At 39.5% G+C, this 24,220-nt stretch overlaps 1 protein-coding gene across 2 annotated transcripts; it reads right to left on the bottom strand.

Moving 5' to 3' along the window:
- Nucleotides 1-845: 845 nt before the first annotated feature.
- Nucleotides 846-24,220, bottom strand: LOC117408501 (ferrochelatase, mitochondrial). Of its 2 annotated transcripts, none has more exons than XM_034013517.3 (11): nt 23,940-24,220; nt 22,603-22,746; nt 21,161-21,280; nt 18,773-18,921; nt 14,981-15,115; nt 12,231-12,337; nt 11,041-11,139; nt 10,120-10,227; nt 5,948-6,112; nt 4,205-4,264; nt 846-2,410 (listed from the first exon to the last, which is right to left on the bottom strand). In XM_034013517.3, exons 2-11 carry the CDS (start codon nt 22,695-22,697, stop codon nt 2,276-2,278), a joined length of 1,173 nt encoding a protein of 390 aa, XP_033869408.1. In that variant the 5' UTR covers nt 22,698-22,746; nt 23,940-24,220; the 3' UTR covers nt 846-2,275. The 2 variants fall into 2 exon arrangements, with proteins under 2 accessions (XP_033869408.1, XP_033869407.1); XM_034013516.3 differs by having other exon boundaries at nt 22,614-22,746; nt 23,940-24,219.

The raw sequence follows: 24,220 nt of genomic DNA, 5'->3' as shown, positions 1-24,220 counted from the left end.
TCAGTTATAAAAAGGATAGCACCCTCTGCTCATAAACTGTGGTGGTTAACCTCTAATGGCAGAAGATAAATTGGTCACATTCTTGTAAAATAAAAGTTATATATCATTCTGTTAATTCTTCAGTCTAATTTGTTCTCGACAAACACCAATATCTCATAGTGGTCACAGATTACACACAAAAAAAAGTGTTTGTCACCCTACACCTGTCCTATTTAGTCTATGCTTTTACATTTCCCCTGGTTGAACGATTTCCTTAACCCATTGCTTTGTTGCTGAGCAAAAAACATCCAATTTAGAAAGCTCTCACTGAACTTCAATCACTCAATCAATTCTTTGATTTGACCAGGTAAGAAACCATTGAGAAGAACTTCATATTTCCAATACAGGACCTGTCCACGAAGTCTCACAAAAGCTGCAAAATATTTAACACAGCAGTACATTTTAACCCTTCACCAAGCCTTTACAGCCAAATAATTACAAGACAAAACCCTGTCAATATTTCAACCTATTTACACGACAGAGTCTTTTGTTTTTTTCACTCAGGTTAGTTCTCAAGGTATGGCAATCTATTTAAGTACTTTCATTCTGAGGTCATGCAGTGTAATCCAACTGCCTCTCTAGCTTTTCAATTATTAGGAGGCTGCTGAAGAGCAAATTTCAGGTCCTACAGGTCAGCATCTTTCACTTTCCAGTTTCCTTGTCAGACTGCCAATGACCTCTAAGCCTGCAATGCCTTCAGACTCCAGGCTTATTTGGGCTCAGAAAGCTCATTCTTTACAATTTGATCAACAGCCATTGTTGCCTTTAGATGAGATAACAGAAAAAAAAAACAAATAAACAAACACTTGATTACACAATTCATGTATTTATTTTTAAATAGGATGACCAGTTTAACTGCCAAAAATTAGCCACCGGATTAGTCTCCCCCCCCCCCCAGAATTAGATCAGCTGCAATGTTATCTTATTGTATGACTAAACTTACATACCCTATAGAGCGGAACAAAACTGCTAAATCCACAGGCTACGGATGATAGCTGCTGCTCTCGTCCTCCTCTCCACGCTTGCACATTTGAGGCAATGGTGTTTAAGGCGTCCTGCAATGTGTTATTTATAAATGGTGAAAACTGGCTATATATATTAGATTTTTAAGCAGTGTTCTCAGTACCGAATGAGTATGCGTGGGAATATGGAAAGTGTGTATTTTTATACTTCCAAATCACCCAAGTCAAGGTGCAACAGCAACCCTAGCAGATGTAACTGTAGAAGTTTCATTGCAGATAAGTCCATTCCTGATGCATTCGAGAATGATAACTGGAAGGTGCACAGAATGCAAGTATTCTGAATAGCGTTGATATTGAAATATCCAACATAACATCAATTGGAATACATGTATCTAAAATAAAATCAAAATGCATTTCCATGACAGAAATTTCTATCCTAAAGACTTGAAAAAATGACAAGATGCTCAGGTAGAGGAAGTGGCGGCGTTTGGAAGTGAAAATGCAAGCACCACCACCATCAACGTAGGTAACACCATGTCTTTTACAGGCAAAAAATGATTGAAATAAATAAAACATTCTGTTGTCCTCAATACGTTGTTACTCTAGGACAGAAATATTAACAACTGACCCTGTCCCATGTGGTATAGGACTATCTTCTTGTGAGCAGAACTTGGGTGGTCAAAAACACAACAAATTGTTTGCTGAATGGACTAAACTGTAATTCAAAACAGCACGAAGAGAGAAGATGTTCTTACACCAGTAATGCTCAACTCTGGTATTTTCTTCCGATTAGGTCCTACACATGTTTATTGACCCCAATAGCAGGTTCAATTGACTAATTTAGGACCTGCTCGGAATGGACTTCGATGGAGTTCTGCACCACTGCCTTAAACAATATACAGTACGTAAGACAGAGCCAGCAGTATACACGCGTGTTTAATTATAAAATAAAAACAGGATATAAATATATTTTACCATATGTGTTACCAAGAAGACTATTTTATCTATCTGATCTACCAATTAAAAGCACCCGAGGCAAGTACACTGCATCTTTCTGCTTGTTGTTTTGCGCATTTTGTGAGTAAGTTAAAAATGTAAAGATTTTCATCATGACAAGACACTTACGGCAAAAAAAAAAAAAAAAAAAAGCATAGGAATCTCTATGAAACTGCCTTAGCTGAAATGACATGTCAATTTCAAATATGTGTGCAACTTCTTCCTAGAAGTATTTTCTTTTTATGAGTGTAACCTGTTTCACAGATCTAAGAATGCAATCAGAGTTTCTGTCTGGCAAAGAACGCTTTAGTCTGTCCACACACTGGGTTAACACAAAGCGGGCAGCGCAGGGGTAGCTGCCTGGAACAGGCCTCCTTGGACTTCAGGTGCCTTTGAACCAAATCAGCAAGTGCCTGCAACAGAGATTTAAGAAAGATCAGTGCACATACTGAAGAGAAAGAAGTCCAAGCTGAACATGCCCAAAACTATTCAGCGGATGAGTAATTCCGTTAACTAAAACTTGTTCTTCAGCATTGGTAATGATTTTCACAGTTTTTTTTTTTTTTTTTTTTTTTAATTTAGTCGTTGCCAATTAGATTTTTATTATTTTCTCTCCAATTTGAAATGCCCGATTACTTTATTATGCTCAGCTCACGCTACCACCCCGGCGCTGACTCGGGAGGGGCGAAGATGAACACACGCTGTCCTCCGAAGCGTGTGCCGTCAGCCGCCTGCTTCTTTACTCACTGCGAACTCACCGTGCAGCCGCCTCAGAGCTACAGCGTCGGAGGACAACGCAGCTCTGGGCAGCTTACAGACAAGCCCGCAGGCTCCCGGCCAGACTACAGGGGTCGCTGGTGCGCGGTGAGCCGAGGACACCCTGGCCGACCTAACCCTCCCTCCCCCCGGACGACGCTCGGCCAATTGAGCGCCGCCCCCTGGAAGCTCCCGTCCACGGTCGGCTGTGGAATAGCCTGGACTCGAACTCGCGACGTCCAGGCTATAGAGCGCATCCTGCACTCTAGCGAGTGCTTTTACTGGATGCGCCACTCGGGAGCCCCCATGATTTTCACAGTCTTAACTAGTTCACATTTATCTATCCCATTTCAGTGTCAGTACAATTTCCATGTGCAATATTTAGGAATAATGCTGAGGAAGCTTCTCGCTAAAGTAGTCTCCACCTCCAGGGATTACTACTGTGTTTGTTTTTCATTTGAATTATCAGCCACTAATTCAATCAAAGGGTTTCGACTGACGTCATAACCAGCGAGAGTGAAGTTCAAGTGGTTTAGAGTCAGCTGGAACTCTGAGATTGATTTAGTGGCTCCATAATACAGTAAACATTACAACAAGCCAGCTGTTATTGTGTATAATGTATAGTGCTTTTAAACTAAAATGGTGAAATGGTTTATTGATATCATTTTACAGGAAATGTTTTTCAGGTGATAGGTGAGATGCTTGGAGGACAAATGATCAGTACAGTGCACTACTGAGCAGATACATACAGGAAACTAGATGAGAAAAGGGAAAAGGTTTAAAAAAACAGAAAAATGCTACTAATAAAGACAATTTAATTTGTTTGTAATTATTAATAATAATAATAATAATAATAATAATAATAATAATAATAATAATAATAATAATAATAATAATATCATTATTATTATTAATAACAACATACTACAAATGCTCCCTAGGAATCAGTCTCCAAATGTTTGGTAGACTGGCTCCAAAACTCACTGAGACAGTGAGTTTTACAGTTTCTTTTTTTTTTTTTTAATATCCACAGTTAAATAGTATGGTATATGGAATCTCAATTTTGTAAAGTTTTAAACTCTTGAAATGAAATGCTTATTTTGAAAAACCTTTACGTTTTTCCAATGGAACGATTTGCTGACTGTACTGTATAAACTTAGTAGCCTGGAGTACATTACACAATGAACATGCAGTTAATTGCTTGAAGGCGGGTGCTAATGACTGTTTTGTTCTGAAAGCTAGCTTGAATTGAACTTTAAGGAAACTCATAATATATTAATACTTGATGTCAGCAAAACAAACAAACAAACAAACAAACAAAAAAACAAAAAAACAGGACAAACAGCTATATGTCCCCCACGAAAAAACCCAACCAAAAGTTCTGGAGAGACAACACACTGACCCTGCAAATCTTAAACAAAATGAACTGCAGTCAATTGCATCAGGCATACCTTAAAAAACAATGGGTTTCCGTTCAGGGACTCTGCTCTTCTGATATTTTCTGCACCGCACTGAAAACAAAGTAAAATCAAGTATTTAGTTGCTGAAGACCCAGGTTTTCCAGATACATGTCTTAAACAGTTTAGACTTGAATGAAATACTTCTCAATAATCAATTGTACCAAACCTTCTATTTAGTTTAGTTTAGCAGTGTGAATCCCTTTAACTGCATTTAATCACACATTTTAGACAAACCATATCACAAGTCTGAATGCTGAAGCGGTATTAAACTATTTAAAAAAAAAACAAAAAAAAAACGCAATACAAATCAATGCTGAGTGTGCCATTCGCTCTGCATGGCACCAACACAAATCGATTTGTGGTTAGCACAGGAGCCCTTGGATCAGGAGGTCAGGAGGTTCACTCAAGTCTAGACACCAGTCTAAGAGGAGCACTCCACCGCAGGTTAGACGCCTCTCCAGAAGAGAAGGTGAAATCCTGCTTGGTTGTGAAAAACAATCTCTGCAGAGATTTCGCTAGTTCCCCATAGGTCCCCACTGGAAGGGAGAAGGGCTTTGTAAGCTGTATCAGCCAATAGAAATGCGGAATACTGCTAAGTACATTTGCCATCGAGCAGACCAGAAACCTGAGAGTTTATGTCAATCCAATGTCACTTTTAGGGACATTTAAAATGTTTTCAGCTCTTTATAATCAACAAATAGATTTGCATTGTTCTATTTTGCATTGTCCTATGACTAAAGCACCTCAAAGCTCTTTACAAAGCAAATACTTGACGGAATAAACTTCAGTAGACAAATGATTTTTGTATTGCATGTAAAGCATAATACAAGCTCACAGTATGCTAGGCACAGGGGTCCAAGGGCCCCTGGGGAGCGGCAGCACATAGAAAAATGTTCTCTCCCAAATGACCCTGACAACGCAATGTTTCCCAGACTGAGGGATCAATTCGTTTACAGGAACGCTGCTGTTAGGTGCTTGGGGTTATTTTGAATGTAACATTAACGTCAGCTCAATGTGAAACAGTATGTATCATTATACAACAAAAGGGGGTGAGTGGATGGCAATTATATTTATTTATTTGTTTATTTTAGCAGACGCCTTTATCCAAGGCGACTTACAGAGACTAGGGTGTGTGAACTATGCATCAGCTGCAGAGTCACCTACAACTACGTCTCACCCAAAAGACGGAGCACAAGGAGGTTAAGTGACTTGCTCAGGGTCACACAGTGAGTCAGTGGCTGAGGTGGGATTTCAACCGGGAACCTCCTGGTTACAAGCCCTTTTCTTTAACCACTGGACCACACGATATGAATGTACTTCTAGCATTACATTTTAAATAAACACATGTAAGACTTCTATCTATCTGTATGGTTTTATGGTAGAAGCTCTTGATATATTTGCTTCCAACGGAGTGCAGTTATTACAGACAGATTTCTTAAACGTCCAAGAAATAACACTGAACATAATGAAAACAGTAATACATCTACAGGTACAAACAGCCTCTCTCACTTAAGGGATCAAAATCAAAATTCCAGGAGAGGTTCTTACGTCAGGATGCCCGTCAAGAAAGTCTGAGAATCCCTGCTATGGCAAACTGTTTGTCGGTCCGACTGTTAGTCCTTCAAAAAACGTCCACAGAGTTTGAAAATATTTTCAGTATTTATGCTACCTTCTTGCCTACCGTAGTATGTTTTGTACATTCTGCTTAGTGGAAAATACTTGGTCAGCACTCACCTCCTTCCCCAGCACCTGTGAATACTCAATATCCAGCTCATGCAGTGTTTCAATGTGGTCGCTGGTGAAAGCTATTGGGACCAAGAGGATATTCTTCTTCCCTCTCTCACACAACCCCTTAATCGTATCGTCTGTCTGAGGGCCGAGCCAGGCCATGGGGCCCACCTGAGGGAGCCATGAAAACAAAACACAAACCGTCATTTTCCCCTCACCCACTGTAGACTGCATTGTATCAACACATGAATTACCAAGTTATGCTTTACAAAGAGTGAAAGAGAAATTGATCCTATGTCAACAGAATAAGCACTTCAAGCCGTTTGCGGTCCTATAGTCGGACCATACAATTTTACACAGGGATACGCAAAGTCCCTTCACCACAGACATAAAACAAACAAGATAGCTGCTTCCGCATCCAGCGTTCAAAGAATATCACAGACATTTGCCAAGCTTTTTGAGATGTTATAGTAATAAAATAATGACTTGGATAGCATTATTGAGGAGTCTGGTGATAAAACGAGTGATCAGGAGATGATTTATCAGTATGCACTACTATGAAGAGATACATGTAAAATACAGCGAACAAGGAGTGGGGCAGGGCTGGAGATGCACTACTGAGTGTCCTGATGATATGCAGTGCTTTTCAACCCTTTGCGGTCCAATGTCGGACCCTGTCCGACATCATCAAAAAAACGCAAAAAACAGGTTTCTAGTCGTTTTTTCTCCGGAAAAAGCAGAGAAAACCATTCAATGGCCGAGTGGGAGCGACAGGAGCCAAGACAAGCCGAAAAAAAAGGGCATATCTCATGAATAGTCATACTTGCCCATGGCATCAGATAACAGCGACCAAAAGGAAACAAGCTGCCTGCTAATGCATCAGCGCTCAGAGAATATCACGGACATTTGCAGAGCTTTTTTCAGATGTTATAGTAATAAAATGACTTGGATTGCATTATTGAGGCGTTTGGTGATAAAACGAGTGATCAGGAGATGATTGATCCATATGTACGACTATTATTATTATTATTATTATTTATTTCTTAGCATATGTGAAAGCTATAGCGAACGAAAGGGTGGGGCAGGGCTGGAGATGCCTAGTGAGTGCTTTGTTGATATGCAGGGCTTTAAACCCATTTGACTGTGGAAAAAAAATACTTTTAACCCTTTGCGGTCCATTTATTAATCACGCGTCAGGCACGTCAGGTCTAATTAATTTTCACACGCGCAGTTAATTTTAGACGCGCTGTTTAAAAGTATTTTTTTTCCACAGTCAAACAGGTTTAAATGGCCCTGCATATCAACAAAGCACTCACTAGGCATCTCCAGCCCCGCCCCACCCTTTCGTTCGCTATCGCTTTCACCTATGTAAGAAATAAATAATAATAATAATAATAATAGTCGTACATACCAATCGATCATCTCCTGATCACTCGTTTTATCACCAAACTCCTCAATAATGCGATCCAAGGCCGGGCTCCCGAGTGGCACATCCAGTAAAAGCACTCGCTAGAGTGCAGGATGCGCTCTATTGCCTGGATGTCGCCGGTTCGAGTCCAGACTATTCCTCAGCCGACCGTGGACGGGAGCTCCCAGGGGGCGGTGCTCAATTGGCCGAGCGTCGCCCGGGGGGAGGGAGGGTTAGGTTGGCCAGGGTGTCCTCGGCTCACCGCGCAGCAGCGACCCCTGTAGTCTGGCCGGGCGCCTGCGGGCTTGCCTGTAAGCTGCCCAGAGCTGCGTTGTCCTCCGACGCTGTAGCTCTGAGGCGGCTGCACGGTGAGTTCGCAGTGTGTAAAGAAGCGGGCGGCTGACGGCACACACTTCGGAGGACAGCGTGTGTTCATCTTCGCCCCTCCCGAGTCAGCGCAGGGGTGGTAGCGGTGAGCTGAGCCTAAAAAATAATTGGGCATTTCAAATTGGGGAGAAAATAATTAAAACTAATTGGCAATGACTAAATTATTAGGGAAAAAAAAAAATGCGATCCAAGTCATTATTTTATTACTATAACATCTCAAAAAAGCTCTGCAAATGTCCGTGTTCTCTGTGCGCTGATTCAGTCAGCCAACTTGTTTACTGATACCAGATACCATGTATGACTATTCATGAGATACGCCTTTTTTTTTTTTCCCGACTTGTCTCGGCTCCTGTCGCTCCCACTCGGCAATTGAATGGTTTTCTCTGCTTTTTCCGGAGAAAAAACGACTAGAAACCCGTTTTTTGCGTTGCTATAATGATGTCGGACCCAGTCCGACAAAGGACCTGTGAGGAATAATTGCAATGTCGGACCCAGTCCGACAATGGACCGCAAAGGGTTAAACAGCGCGTCTAAAATTAACTGCGCATGTGAAAATAAATTGGACCTGACGCGCCTGACACGCACTTAATAAATGGACTGCAAAGGGTTAAACCCGTTTTACTATGAATAAAATTATTTAAACAGCGCATGTAAAATAAGTGTGTGTAGAATAAATGGACCGCAAAGGGCTAGAGATAAATGTAAAAAAGACAGACAGACAGACAGACAGACAGCGGTCCTGCTTATTCCCCTAAATTCTGATACTCTCAAATCACTTCTGCCAAAGAATGGACAGTTTGCAAGTTTCATCATAACATGGTAAGGGTCCAAATGCAGTTAAAATGCTACTTTTGATGGCTGGCTTATTTGTTTTGCACTTCTTTGCTATGATTGTAGTCTGTCGATTCTTAACAATAATACCATTTTGTACCCCAAATCAAAATAGATTTAGCAGATGTAGAATTAAAGACCAAAAAGAGAACTACAGATTATAATGAAATAATGGGCCTTGGGAATTAAAAATGTTGCTTTATTGTGTGCTTTGATAAATGTGGGTGTGCTTCCTTGACTATTAAAGAAGCCACTCACAAGTCTGGAGAAGTTAAATGAATAAAATATATTTAATTAATCAAAACACTCTTTAAAATTGTTTTGTGAATTGGGACCTGTATCTGCAGTTATAGTTCCTCGTGATTTAATGTAAGCAACAGAGCCAGAAGAGGAGGGCTTTATTGTCTGGTAAGGCCCGCTTCATGCATTTGTCCACAGCCTCGCACACAAACACGAACATGCTATGTTAACCGTTTGTTTTTATCTACCTAAAATATAGAACATTAAAAAGAATAAAAGTAAAGTAAGTAGGATTTGAGCCTGGGTTCTTGTATGTGTGTAAGTTTCAGTATTTGAGTTAGGTCCTAAAACAAATGGTTTTGGCAAAATAAAAATAAAAAGTAGTAATTAAAAACAGATAGTAGCCAACTTTTACAACTTGTCATTCAAACCAGAGACTAGCTGCTATTGCTGTTGTTGTGGTTATTGCATTGCCGCTGACTCACCAAACGCTATTCAATTTTTACTTTATGTGCTAAACTCAGTTTAAATAGGCAGATTAAACGTATAGGACACCAGTGGATTGATTTGGAACAGAGATTAAATAGTCTGAAGGATAACATTGAAGATCCTTTACTAGAGACCCCATACTGACCAATCACGTTCAATTAAATCTCTGATTTAGGGAATATAGTTCTTCATTTTCCTTGTAAAGCAAAAGAAGTGTTCTTGCACTACAGTAATCAGGCTGTAATAAAGTGCCGTATCCACTAGGTGGCATCACATAGCTATTTTCTATCATAGCAAAGTTAATTACCACAAACCTACAGGTACAGTGAAATAACCTTTTTAAGGTCTGAAATTCAAGTCTAATCATGTTGACTAACCAAAACATATGACCAAAGCATTTTTTTGGTCCTAATGGCAAACTGAATTTTTTCTCCACTCAAATAAAAAAAACCATACATTTCAGGAAGCGTGAACAGGCCAAGGTTGTATGTATTGGTTAATACTAGAGTGCCACGGCAACTGTAATTGTCCACAACGGAGACAGGGTGTTCAGGAATCGTAATAAATTAAAAGTGAATATTTGAATATCAACTATAGACTATAGGTATAAGAATAAAAAATTAAAAAATAAAGTGCCATGCAGACAATTCAAGCAACAAAACATAGGTGTTTGTGGTCATGCCAAGCAACTATTTAAAGTGCCTTATAGATTAATAGGATGACTCATCCACAACACCAAACACTCAATAATAAATTAGGAAGTAAAACGGCAAGAAACTGTTGTAACTGTGATAGACTTCTTAAAACAAGACGACTCGCGTACCCTGGACTGCCACACCAGTCTGTAGGGGTTACAGTGGTTCAGTTTCTCCATGACGTGCTGGACAGTGGCGCCCACCTCCTGAGGATAAGGGTCCCCTCGATTCACCACCTACAACAAAGGCAAGAACACCTGTCAAACACTGAGATAAGAACAAGAGAAAATACAACAGTGGAACAAACCCAGCTCTGCACATCTCTTCAATGAGGACGCCCAACTGGAAAACCCTGGCTGAACGTAAATAACAAAATGCAATCCGCACAATGCCATTGCTCCCTCGAGTACTGTAGTACATTAAGCTATTTTCTATATTTCACACCTGTTTTTATTAATGGTATTTTCATGTTTAAAAAGCACCTATAAGCCAACACCCGATATTAGACAGATATAGGACAGCTCTCCTTGTCAGTTCTGCAAAATAACCATGTATCTGGTGCACTTGACCCAGAACCCCAGTGCAGTACCTGCACAGATAGTCTGGAAAGTAGGGTAAATAGCATATTTTAGTCTTGCATTCATAAGGCAATGTTTTGCAGTGGATTTATGATTGTATCTTACCAGTGCACGTGTATGCATAAATCACAAACCTGCCTCTGCTGCCCATTACCAGAGGTGGAAAACAACCTGCAACTTTATTTATTGCCGACAGACAATATATGACTTTACAAAAAACCCAACTGTTAAATGAAGTTCATATTAAAATACAGTAGCTCATTACTCCTAATAAAATCAGCCTCAGTTAACCAACAGAAGGCTCTTCTCTCTTGGCCTGCAACGTTGCATTACATGTTGAAACTACAACAAACAAGAACTGGCAAAATTAATCTAAATCCCAATCGAAAATCCCCTGTATCCGTGCCAACCTACACTCTTCTGAATCCCTTTCTAGAGCAGTTAATGATGCAGCTAGAAACCGATACTTACAGACATGGGCAATGAATGAGCCGAGAAGAGAATGACCACATCGTCGCGTTTCTCAACAGGAAATTTCTTTAGCTCTTTTTGTATATGATCTGCAAAACACTGAGAAAAAAAGGAAAAGGTGACAGGAATGCAATCAGAGGTGTAAATAAAAATATTATTCTCTCTTTTCACTACATAAAAAATGCTCTTTAACTAAAGTGGGAATTAACTTCTTTGTTGTAACCATGCAGAGTCTTGAACAGTTTCACAAATATCTAACTATTTTAAAAAAAATAAAAAATAAAAATCACTCATCATATTAAGCTGTGTGGGCTCCACCCAGAGAGGCAGTTTCTCTTCCATTTCTGAATATGCAATAAAAACAAACAAAACTACAACAAGGGGGAGCATGAACTTACAAACAGCCCAGTGTTCCGTCACCTTGAATTTACAAATACAACATCTATATATTAGACTGATACACTTCTCTGGGGGGGAGTGTTGTTGGGGAAATACAATTTCAATCATTATTTGTGGTGTAGTCTGAAAGTTACCAATTTTGGCAATATGAACTGTGTCACAGACCAGTGAAGAAAATAGAGGATACACCATGAACGTTCATAGCTAACTGTAGCTATACCAAGAATAACCCAGGGGCCTCCAAAGGGGCCGAGTGGATTGTTTAGGGCTATCCTCATGAGTGAAATAACCACAGCACTCTATGAACGTTCATGGAGCATTCTGTTCATATAACAAGAATCATTATGGAAAAGAAAGCATGTTTAAACTTAAATTATTTTGGAGAATTACTTTCCTTGGATCTGCTAACAACGCGGCATGATTTGGAAAGGTGCGATTTTTTAAAATCACTCAGGACCACTGAATATAAAAATAAGTTATTTGATGCTAGATGTCTCAATGCTTGTTGTATAAAACAAAATAGCTCAATCCACCATTGTACTTACACTTCCCAGCTATAATGTTACAAATAACTTAATCTACATTTTTATATATGAATATGGACTCACTTTTTATATGAAAATTAGAAGGTGGTGTCGGTAATCTTAGTTAAGATTCACCATTAAGGGAGCAAACCATTCACTGTGACGTCACAAACCTGCGCCACTGGTGCTCGATTCTGTGACTATAGGTTTCATCCTGGATGCCCACCATCGCTTTGTAACTTATGTTCTTATAACTTCATGTCTTACTTCAATAAGAAGAGGGTGTGTGGGCCATCTGTCGATTGCACTCCACCTCATCTTTGGTTCCTCCCCTTTATTGTTGTAGTATTGGTAGATTGCATTTAAACTGCTACCTATAAACCAAAAAAAAAAACAATATCATCTTTTTAAAAAAAGAAACAGTTCTGATAAATTATCACTTTAGACTGAATTATTTCCAGTTATTGTTAGTTCCCCTCAGGGTTTCTGTTACTATGCAACCTCAGCTGAGCTGCAGCCACAATTTTCCTCTGCTATCTCCATGACATGCCCTGTGGAATGGAAAAATCACACAGGCCCAATGGCCAGTGGTAGTTAGGGTGTTCAATGATCAGAAACCAAACACAACACTGGACCTGCAGACCTGGATGAGCTTATTCATTTAAATCGTGGCTTAGTTTAAAGCAAACTTTTAGCAGTAGGTATGTTGAGTAGGAAAACTCAAAACACATGCTGCCATTATGTAGAATTAAACAACATCTGGACACCTGTTCTAAAACCTCTGCTTATTGATCAAATGATTTACACAGATGTGCAAGTCGGTTATGATCGGTTCGGATTTTTATCAAATCTTTCAGCTGTTTTTGATGTCCAATCTGTTTTCGGTAAAACCTGAAAAAAACTAACTGCATTTGTGCAGCCAAGGGAACGGGACATGCTATTATTCACACGTCATTTTTGATTTTTAAACTGTAATAAATAAGATCAATACAGTGTTATTGCATTACTCATATCAATGTATTATACAGCTAGGCACAATGTAGAAATAATAAAATAATCTATTAATAGACATTAAACTTTATTTATTATTTTCCTGGTACCATTGTCGCCGTGGACGGTTGTATGGAGCAAATCCCGACTGAGTAGAACTGCAGCTCGTAGTTTTCAAAATTGCAATTATTTAATCAACATGTTGGCTTCAAAGGGACAGGTGTGAGGAAACTTCTGACTTAAAATGTCACCTAGATTTACGTAAGCAAAAAAATAAATCTAGAACTCAGGGCCTGCCTCCAGCCCCCCAAAATAAACACATGCAAAGTTCTTGTTTAGTATGCAGGTTTATTACAGCTGTTACTATTGTACAATACATAGGACTCTATGGCAAGGCCCTTGCACTTGAATTCAAATCAATATGCCGATAGAATGCAGCAGCAAAGTAAATCATACAAATGAAATTAATATGTCAGTACATGCACAGTAAATGAAGCTACCTTAATAAAAAAAATAAATGGACCTGCTCACAGAAGTATCGAATTTAAAGGAGCGTCCAGATATTTCTCTGCAGTATCCCTTTTGCTTGTTTTGCAGCGTCGCCCAGTTTACTGCATGTTCCAGGTTTACAATGGTTCGGGAGCTCAGCTAAAATTGTATTTTATTTAAATACTTTTGTATTTGGCGGTTTTAGCCAGTTTAGCATCATATTCCATTTTTTATAAGAAAATGATTCAGTACCATTAGCCAATCAGCTTCCAGCGCTAGCGTGCTTCTATGAGACGGTAGATGCCCGCTGGAAAGTCACAGCATTAACTGTGAATCAAACCTAAAATCAACCCGTGCAAGTGCCGGCTTTATCACATTCATTGGACAGCAAATACGAGCCAGACACAACTGGCCCAAATGTATTTTATTATCCACCAAAACCAGCCAATCAATACTGTGCACCGACTGAAGCAACCAGTCCTGTAACCACAACTGCCGAATCAGCAAAATCACAACCGATTGGAGCTCAGCATCAACAACAAACCAAGACAGCTCAGTAATATTGCTCCATTCAGACACCTATCACTGTCCAGATAAACTACAAGCAGCTCTGACAAGTAAAGTTATTTGCTTTTTGGCTCTAATTATGCATATGATCCTTTACGAACATTTTTGGGACTATTTTCCTTAAACTTCTCAGCAGAAGGCTACCTGACAAATCATTACTACTTCAAGGTAAATCTAGGTTTTAAAGTGTTTTTTTTTTTTGTTTGTTTTTGTTTTTTAAATAAGAATGAGAAGGCAAGGGTGCTAATGAAAGTCGTGGTCAACTATCACACTTTACAGCCTTCATCGAGAGGGCTCTATGGCCATCACAAAATAATTGTTCTCATTATTTTCTTTAAAAAAAAAAAAAAAAAAAAACAACCTTACCTAGAGTTACCAAACCTTTAACTTGTCAAAGTTGCTTATAGTTCCTCTCAACAGTGCCAGATATCTGAATGGAGCAATATTAATGAATCGTCCGTGTCGGTTTGTTGTTGTTGAAAGATGCTGTCTCAGCTCCAGTCGAGCGGGCAGGCTGCGATTGGCTGATTCGGCAGTTGCGGGTACAGGACTGATTGCTTTCACCCGTGCAAAGTATTGATTGGCTGGTTTTGGTGGATAATAAAATACATTTGGACCAATTGTGTCTTGGTTTAGTATATGCTGTCCAGTAGATGTGACCTGAGCTTTTATTACTGCAAGTCAAAATGAAAAAACTGGCACTTGCATGCAATCATTTTTTTATTTGACTCACAGTTGATGCTGCGATGTTCCAGCGGGCATCTACCGTCTAATAGACACCCGCTAGAGCTGGAAGATGATGGTACTGAATCGTTTTCTAATTCATGGCAATCTTTGATTTCTAACATTTTAAAAAAAGAGTTGGGTAATACTTTCTACAGCGATATAGCTGCAACCTGCTTTAGTTAAGGATTATTGTGCTTATGGTGTATGATTTTACACACAGTACTGGGAGATAAGCCTCATATTACCTGTTGTTGAACAGCTATACTGTGGGTACTGAGTAAAAGCTACAGCTCTTTCCACTCCATCTCTCTCCATCTCTTCAATGGCTTCTTCTGTCAGTGGATGGACGTAACGGAAGCCAATGTAAAACTTGTGGGGAGCTGCCAAAAGAGAAAAACAGACCATCAGTAGGTATAGGGGCAGGACAATATAGTTTGTTTGTGTGGCCTTTGCTATTTCAACAGATTTTTTGAAATACTGAAAAGATAGGTAATACACGGAGAATGTTAAAAATCCTAGAATACAAAAAGTCTAATTATAATTTAGGTTAAAACAAAGTTTTTAAAAATAATACAACCAAGTAAGATAAAATGTATTGTAAAGATATATGCTTATCCTAGTTTTTTTTTTCTCATATAACTGAGGCACCAAAAAGAGAAGGTGAATCAGCTCCTTCTGCGCAGTGATTATAAACAAACCCTGCCTGTTTTAACAGGAAATCCCCATGGACCATCTTGCGCAGAAGCCTCCCAAACGTTCGCTGGCACTTGTTATCTAATCACCAGGAGACACCAACACCCTGCTATTGTATATCACTAAATGGCAGAATGCTGAGGTCCAACGTTTCTGCAATGCTAACTGCCAACTCCTTGCAGCCATGCCTAATGCCTTACTTACTTATTCAGACAGAATGACTCCTTTCTGTCTAATACATCACTTTATGAGCAGTACCTTCAACGTTAAAAACACTTCAGCAACCCACTTGCTCCACAATGTTATCAGACTTTTTTTACTAATTGTTTTTCAACTGTGCGGATACAATTTATACTTGCGCTATAAAAGTATTATATTTAAATGATGTTGCAACCTTCCACAAGATTTAACGTTCCTGGACGTTAACCTAATGACTGGACAACAATGTTCCAGTGAAAAGGCAGAGGAGAAAGAAGTAGGGAACCCAGACTAGGCCAGTTGAGCAAAAATATTTATCTGAATTACCCAAGGTGTAATAGGGTTGTCCTTTTAACCATACGGGCCAAAATAACAGTGAATATTGCCACACAAAACCAATAACTTACCTGTGCAATCAAAACTTGTTCTTATTAAAATGATTAGTCGGTTTTAAAACATTCAAGAAAAATCGCATTGTTTCAGAGTATATAGCAATAACACACAACAGGGTGTTCAAATATGGTTCAATATCTGCATACCCAGGTATGTTAAAAAGCGGAATTGTGCTTACAAAATGGCACCTCCCACCCTGCCTCACCTCTACCAAAGTGGATTGTCAAGTAAAAAAGTTGAAAGTTGTGCTGGTATGGTGACACATTTACACAGCTGTGGCAGGGTGGAAGACCTGCCAGTGTAATGTGTGGGTGTGTGTGGGGAATATTGGGTTGGCAGGGAGGGGGTTAAATTCCTCCATGCCAGAACACATGCAGGAATGTGGCTGACACATAATGGAATAATTCATGAATAATTAGGCTCCAGCCACAGGTGTATAAAAATGGCAAAAACTCTTTGTTGGGGGCTGGTGTTGGTGACGAGTGCTGTGCTCTACTGTGTTGTAGGGTATGGGTACGGTATTGTTTTGTTTAAGACTTTTATTCTGGCCACTGCGTCTGTTTGTTTGTTAGTGTGTTTTTGTTTGTTATTAAACATGCACAATAGTACTTAACACTAGAATGACTAAGGTGCCATTTTGACCATTTTTGGAATTTAAATTTAAATTGCGGTGTGTGTGTTTAAGATATAGAGCTGTGCTTTCCTGACTTCATAAATATATGTACTAATTACCCTGACAAACAAAGAATCACGTAGATGCAAAAAATAGAGAGATATAATACTGTCATACCTATTCCTACCAGGAGCAGTCAAATTGACAGATACAAATAAAACATATTATAACAATTAAATGTTGTGGTATTATTAGTATTTATCAGGTCGGGACTTGCCACCATGTATTGAAGTTTGATTATATCAGTCTGTATTCCTCAAGTGAGCGATCTTCTGACATTTCTATTGTTTCAATGAGCCTCCTGATAGCCCATCAATCAGCCTCCACAGCTCACAGCGTCAGGCTGTCTGTCTGCACTCTGGTTACTATACAAGTCACTCGTTTTTCTAAGAAATTCATTGTTACCCCAATACACATTGAAAATGGATCACGGAAGACGCAGGACGCATTTGGTGCCAGAAGCCTGGGTTACTGTTGATAGCTGTGCCAAATACGTGAAGACAGTCTGCGGTAAGTGCACTGCATACTTTGAAAAGCACAGGATCTGTGCGATTTGTGCCAGCACTTAGACTTTGTAAACGACTGTAAATGAAACCCATTCTGTTCAAATGTTTATTTATTCATGTAATTTCGATTATAGTATGTCTGTGTATAAATGCATAGCTTCCATTGCATAAATGCGCTGTTATGTAGGCAATATAAACCCATTTATTTTAAATCTTTTGATACTTATTTACATCATTTCAGTTGTAGTTTTGCATGTACACGAATACCCGTATATACACACAAATGTATTTTCAAATATCTGTTTATTTAATTTTTTACCGTTTTTTTAGTTTGTGCTTTATGTAATATGTCTGTATATAAACACATTTCTGTTCAAATGTCCATTTATTTACAATGTTTCGGTTGTGTAGCTGCTTTATATAACGTTCCTGAATAAAACTACAACTTAAATTCAATTGTTTGTCCTTTCATTACAATATTTATGTTGTTTTTAAATAAAATTGACCGGTCTTGGTTGTTTTAGGTATGCCTATAAACATGGTTGTTCTAGTGTTAAAACTGCAGCTTCTTGCCAGTGACGCTACCCTGTCACAACAGCTTGGAGCACTTGTTAGCCACCGAGATTGCTTCTTTTATTCCAGGCATTTTATAAAACCTATTTCCATGTTTTTCTTTTTTCTACTTTAAGAAACTCCAGTCTAGTCCTTTTGTATCGGACTTGTAGTTTACTAAACTGGCATGGAAAGCACATCAAAGCATGCCAAATGGCTGTGTTAAAATGAACAATAGCACAACAGGGAGCCCGAGATGAGTAAAATCAATCTCTCAAATTGTTTTCTCCATAAAATGTGAAACTTTCAATGTGTAGTTGACAATATTCTCTTCACAGAAAATTAAGGCTTTTATTGTCCCCAGCTAGCTTAGCTGCTATGTGAATTGACAGTGGACAGTAACCATTTGCTGCTTGTCTGCAGCTCTTTTCTAGTGCTGTACTTATACTTGGCGACTGGGGTTTAATACGGTGTTACAAAGATCCTACCAGAACCAGCTGTAGACAAGCATCAAATTACCATTTTCTATGAAGGGAATATTGTCAAGTTTCAATGTCACTGTCAAGCCAGCCGTGGTTCGTGGGACACTGTTCCTGTTTTTTAGGTTCTGGTAGTTTTTGTATTTTGTGTGTGTAGCCGTTTTCACACTACACCATCCAATCCCGTGTCGAGTCGCTACGGAGCGGCCCTTCTCTACAATCTAAGGAGTGAGGTTCGTCCCGGGGGTTGGACACGATCGTTTCAGACTACATATTTTCATCCCAGGGCACACTGATGCGTGACCTCTTGCCCCTCCACGTTTGTTTTTGGCTACTGCCATGTGCGTTTTCAACCCGAGGCGAGCATAACCCTGTTGCATTCACATTTTATTTTTCAACATTTCACCCTGGGTTGAAAATTCTCAACCTTAGTCTCTGGCAGGGGTGAGTTCACCCCGGGGCAAACAGGCAAGCGTGAAAAGCCCTTGTGGGTTTGTAGGGGGTTAATAGAGAAAACTCAAACTGATGCAAGACAACACTTACCTGTCTCTGGTGACATCTCATCCAGCAATTTCACCATTCCTTCTCCTTGAAGAGTGGTCCACATCTTAATCGGAGAGCCTCCGCCAATTCGGCTGTACTGTTCCTGAATTTTTGGGGTGCGTCTCTTGGCAATAAATGGTGCAAGTTTACTGCAATTTACAACAAAACAAAACAAACAAAAATCATAACCTATTGTAGTAAGACATTGCAGTCTGCATTAAATATCATACTTTAATTATTATTAGTGCAAAATATATTTCACACATGCTTTGAGATATGCCTCCTGTTTTTAGTTATTAAAATACAGTCAGCGCTGCTTTACTGGGACGCCACTCGAGACATATCCCTAATAAGATATGTGGAGGCTGTGCGGTCCAGTGGTTAAAGAAACGGGCTTGTAACCAGGAGGTCCCCGGTTCAAATCCCACCTCAGCCACTGACTCATTGCGTGACCCTGAGCAAGTCACTTAACCTCCTTGTGCTCCGTCTTTCGGGTGAGACGTAGTTGTAAGTGACTCTGCAGCTGATGCATAGTTCACACACCCTAGTCTCTGTAAGTCGCCTTGGATAAAGGCGTCTGCTGAATAAACACATAATAAAGAGGTTGCCCTAATTAAACTGTTCTGTGCAGCTGGATGTATGAGATTGGTGCAGTTTGTGTCATCTTTGACAACCTCATACAAGAAATCCAGTGGTAATGGCGGTGCGATTTGCCCTTCTCTTTTTGTTGCTAACCTCCAACACAGGTGCTACTTGGAAGCAGTTTTTTTTTATTCAAAGCAGAATGTGGAGTAGCATTGTTAATATGTTTAGTTGTTTTTGAATGCCATTATGGTGGGCTCTTATTGAGACTGCAGTATTGCAGAAGCCTTTGGCTGTGTCTCCTGGATCAGCAAGTAACCAACCCTAAAAAAAAAAAAAAAACAACAAAAGAGACTTTACTTGGCTATTTACTTTCAATGTTAAAAGATGAGCGCTCTGAAAATTACTTCTTTTCAAATACAATGGAAACTGAAAATAGCAGCATGAATAAAAAAGCTCTATTTTTTATGTGTGTGCTACTCTTACTCGATTCGGATTTGATGTGTTATATTAATCATGTTGTGTCAATCATGGAGGAGATTTCTTGTTTTAAAAAAAAAAAAAAAAAACCCAAAAAGAGTGTTTTTGCTAAAACCGCCCAAAAATAGCCAGCCCGTCCAGCATAATTTTCTCCCGCAAAACATAATGAAAAACCGCCCAGTTGGCAGCTCAGCAACTGACACCCAACGGAAGGCCAGACGGGCCGCCAATTCAAGAACACTGCCCTATACATTGGAACCTTCCCTTATGATTGTATAGGACCAGCTCCCGGTCGCATATTAGTGTGCCACAGACACGCACATGCCTATAACACCAGTAAACAGCCTCCCTTTTGGCAACTCAGTAAGTAGTATATATATATTTTTTGTTATTATTTTAGAAACTGTTACCCAGACAACAGTATCAATCTCCCTGTCTTAAAAACGAACAGTGACAGAACACAAGGTCATTTTTTCCAGCAAGTGTGCACCCTTACTTAAGATAAAGACTGATCCTAGCGCTACAACAAAGTTTAAATATCAGCTTGCATTTTCTTTTGAAGGAGAAAACACTCATCCATAAAAGTGTGGTTTATGGACTCCAAAAAGTACTAATCTAAGACCCCTTTCACACTGGCACTCCTACCCGGGTCACAATCCCATGTAGTGTGAAACCACATACCTGGGTTGTACCCGGGTTGACCCAGGTTACAGCGACTCACCTCAGGATGTGGGTCGACACGCTTTGACTTGGGTTGAGCGAGACAAAATGCTTGATGACCTTTCGTAAGCCGACAAAATAACAAACAGCCACGCCTGCGTGAAGTTTTCACTTCCGGAAGAAACATTTCTGTTTATTCTGTTTAGCCATATTTTTGTTGATTGAGACACACCATGAGCCAGATTGCAGCAGGGATGAAGAAGCATTTGCTCTAATGAACATCTGGGTTGACAGTTCAATCCAGAGAAGCTTGGATGGAAGTGTCCGTAACAATCTGCTTCCAGGGCATTGATACGTGCATTGTGTACTTGCGTCTGTCACCTAGATCAGCCCTGCTCTATCAAAAGCAGTGTGAAATTGCGTAGCAGACCTGCATGCCACCAGGTCCTTACCCGGGTAGAGCATGCCAGTGTTAAAGGGGCTTTTGACTATCTTATCTTACTTTAGGTAAGGTAGTCAAAGATTGAGGTAGAGGCTGTGAAACTAGATAGTAGTTCAGTCACCAATCCATGTACTTAGAAATTGAACCGAATAGAATGAATTTCTTTAACTCGTGATATTTTACAAAGTTACTGACGATAGATAAAATCTTTGTATCCTCCTTACTTTTGCACTGGAAGCGTCATCAGATCCCTGTCCATGAAAAGCCTAAAAAGAAAATCATAGACGTCTTCTAGCTTCTCAGGCCCCCCCATGTTGAGCATCACAATTCCAGTTTTGGGTTTCCTGTTCAATGACAAAGCACATACGAAAGTTTCAGTGCACATGCTCAAAGAAACTGAGCAAGACACATGGATATGCGGCATTGAAACATTGAAAGATACAAAGTGATTCACAGTAAGGTAGCTTGGAAAGCAGACATAGCAGCAAGTGAAAGAAACTTCTTCGCTGTTAAGGCTAATTTCAGCCAAGTGTAGTCAATTTCATTTTTCAAACCTGCAGAGGGGGTATTTTTTTTTTTTTAAACTGTCCACTGACAGCTGGGCTTTAAATGGCAGCTTTTATTTGAACCTGCCAATGGGATATCATTGACTTTCAGCCCAGAATCTTTACAAGTTATGCAAGGGTATCTGTTCGATTTCATACTATACTGGAATTATGGCCCATATTAACTGATTTATATATATATATATATATATATATATATATATATATATATATATATATATATAGATATAGATATATATATATATCCATCATCATTAACCGCTTACTCCTTTACAGGGTCACAGTGAGCCAGAGCCTAACCCGGCATACACAGGGCGCAAGGTGAGACTACACCCTGGACGCCAGTCCATCGCAGGGCACCACACACACACACTCACTCACACAGAGGGCAATTTGAGTGACCAATCAACCTGGACAGCATGTCTTTGGACTGTGGGAGGAAACCGGAGTACCCTGAGAAAACCCACACGAACACGGGGAGAACATGCAAACTCCACACAGACAGTACCCTATGCCGGATTCGAACCTAGGACCGTGGCGCTGTGAGGCAGCAGCGCTAACTACTACGCCACCGTGCTGCCCATATATATATATACATAATGTTGAAAAACATATTGCAGGGATAAGTATAGCAGAGGAGACAACACAGTGTTCTGCAACACATTAAAACTCATTGGTAAATTGTGTGTTTTTTGCCCATGCATACATATATATTTTTCATTAGTAGAAGGCTTGGTAACTGAAACAAAATGGCTCAACTGAATCCTAGATCCTATAAATGAGTGTTGAAAAATATTCATTTACCCTAGATCCACATTTAATAAAACTGCTTAACACAAAATTGTACACCAACCCAATAGATGATTCACATGGGACCCAGAAGCACAGTTTTATCTGATCACTGTGTTTCACAGTATGAGCAATCTAATTAAAAAAAATAATCAATTTAGCATATTTATTTAGGAACATTAGATTTCAGTGTAGCATATCTATATGTGATGTGCTTCATTAAATTACTTATTTTCAGATAGTCTAGCTGACCAATATCTCAGCTTCTTAAATGCACAGAGTCCCAATCAATGTATGGACCTGGCTGTCACCTTTCACATACTTCTGTTCCTGAGACTGTGGTGTAGCAGCTGTGGTCTGCTTTGTTGCTGTCACTGCTGCTGCTGCTGCTGCTCTGGACTGCCATCGGGATTGCTTACTGGCACACAGCGTTCTGCCACTGCTACACTTTACAACTGTAAAGAACAAAGCTATTGCTTTCATAGCTGGTTCCAGCACACAACAAACAGGACACAAATTGAACAAGAGACAAACAGAAGTAGACACAAACGCAAACTTGCAGAGACTTGCTCCAGACTGTTTGCAGCTGGTAATTTGCAAAAGAGCTTGTCCTACCTAAACTAATGGATGCAACCTTGCACCAGGAACGGTGGACATGGGACTGAGGAGTGCACCTGTCAGAGGTTGGGGGATATAACCTGGCTGGACTTCTGGTTGGGTACAACGTTTACAATGTTTCAACTGTGTAAGTCTGTGGGGCTATTTAAGGAGAGCCACTCAGGTTGGTGATGTGAGTAAACAGTGTTGCCGAGTGCTGTGCTGACAATCGTCTGAACCCGTTTGCTGCCTCTTATGCAAAAAAGTCCCTACTGTATTGCTGTAAACCTGCTTCCAGTCTCGTTTCGTTACAGTATCATTACATCCCTAGTAACCCATTCATTTTGACTCTTGGTATACCGGTGTAAAATCAGCTTGGAACATGTAGCTAGCAGTTGTGTTGTAGTACAGTAAAATAACCAGCTATCTATGGAACAAAGTATTTTCACATGTGAAAGAAATGATATTCTACTGCGCAGAATAAAATCAAACATTCAATACATTGTTACATTTAAAATTGGAGAGTTATAAGTATCAACTGCTGCATGATACAAACTCCAGCTAGTTATACAAGCAGCAGATTTCTCATGAACGCGTTGTGTAACAACACAGCAAGATTGACGGCCAGTATGGCTGGTATCCCCGAAGTGTTTTGCTAATTATAGCTTATCTAATTATATTTTTCACAATGAGTGTATGGGGGAAAAGCGTTTGTATCCATTTGGCAACAATAACACCAGAAAAACACATTGAGAACATAAATTAAGTATAATATATACATTTTTTTATTTTTTTATTTTGATTGTTTTTCATTAAACACAAATGAAAAACAATCAAAAATAAACTATCGTTGCACTAGTAATATGCAGCTAAAATAAAGCGAACATTTGGTACAGTAGGCTACAGCAGAAACATCGTATTGTTACAAACAAGACATTTGTTCATTGAAATGATATTACAACGAGATTACTACAATCAAAGATGTCAACACCAGAAAAAAAAACAAAACATTATTTTTAAATTACATTTGCGCTGCGTATAGTGCACTTACATTGGAGTAATAGCCGACTTGCACTTCCCAAAACAGCCATGTTGTGTTAACTAAAATATCTTCCCGTGATTTTAATAACTTCAACAATAAAGTTCCTCTTAGAAGTGTTTTTTTTTTTTTCTTCCTGTTTATTCTATATATTATTCTGGATAAGTGTACCAATTCGTCGATTATTAGTCAAATGTCTGCAGTTTCCATGTACTAGATCTCCTGGTTCTGACTTGCAACATGTTATCTGTACTGAGGGGGTGGCGGGATCGTTTTGAAGGTTACTCCCCCAG

The sequence above is a fragment of the Acipenser ruthenus genome, chromosome 2, assembly GCF_902713425.1.
Source record: "Acipenser ruthenus chromosome 2, fAciRut3.2 maternal haplotype, whole genome shotgun sequence".
Lineage (NCBI taxonomy): Eukaryota > Metazoa > Chordata > Actinopteri > Acipenseriformes > Acipenseridae > Acipenser > Acipenser ruthenus.
The sequence above is the reverse complement of the archived record's forward strand: the minus strand, read 5'-3'. Positions and strand labels throughout refer to the sequence as shown.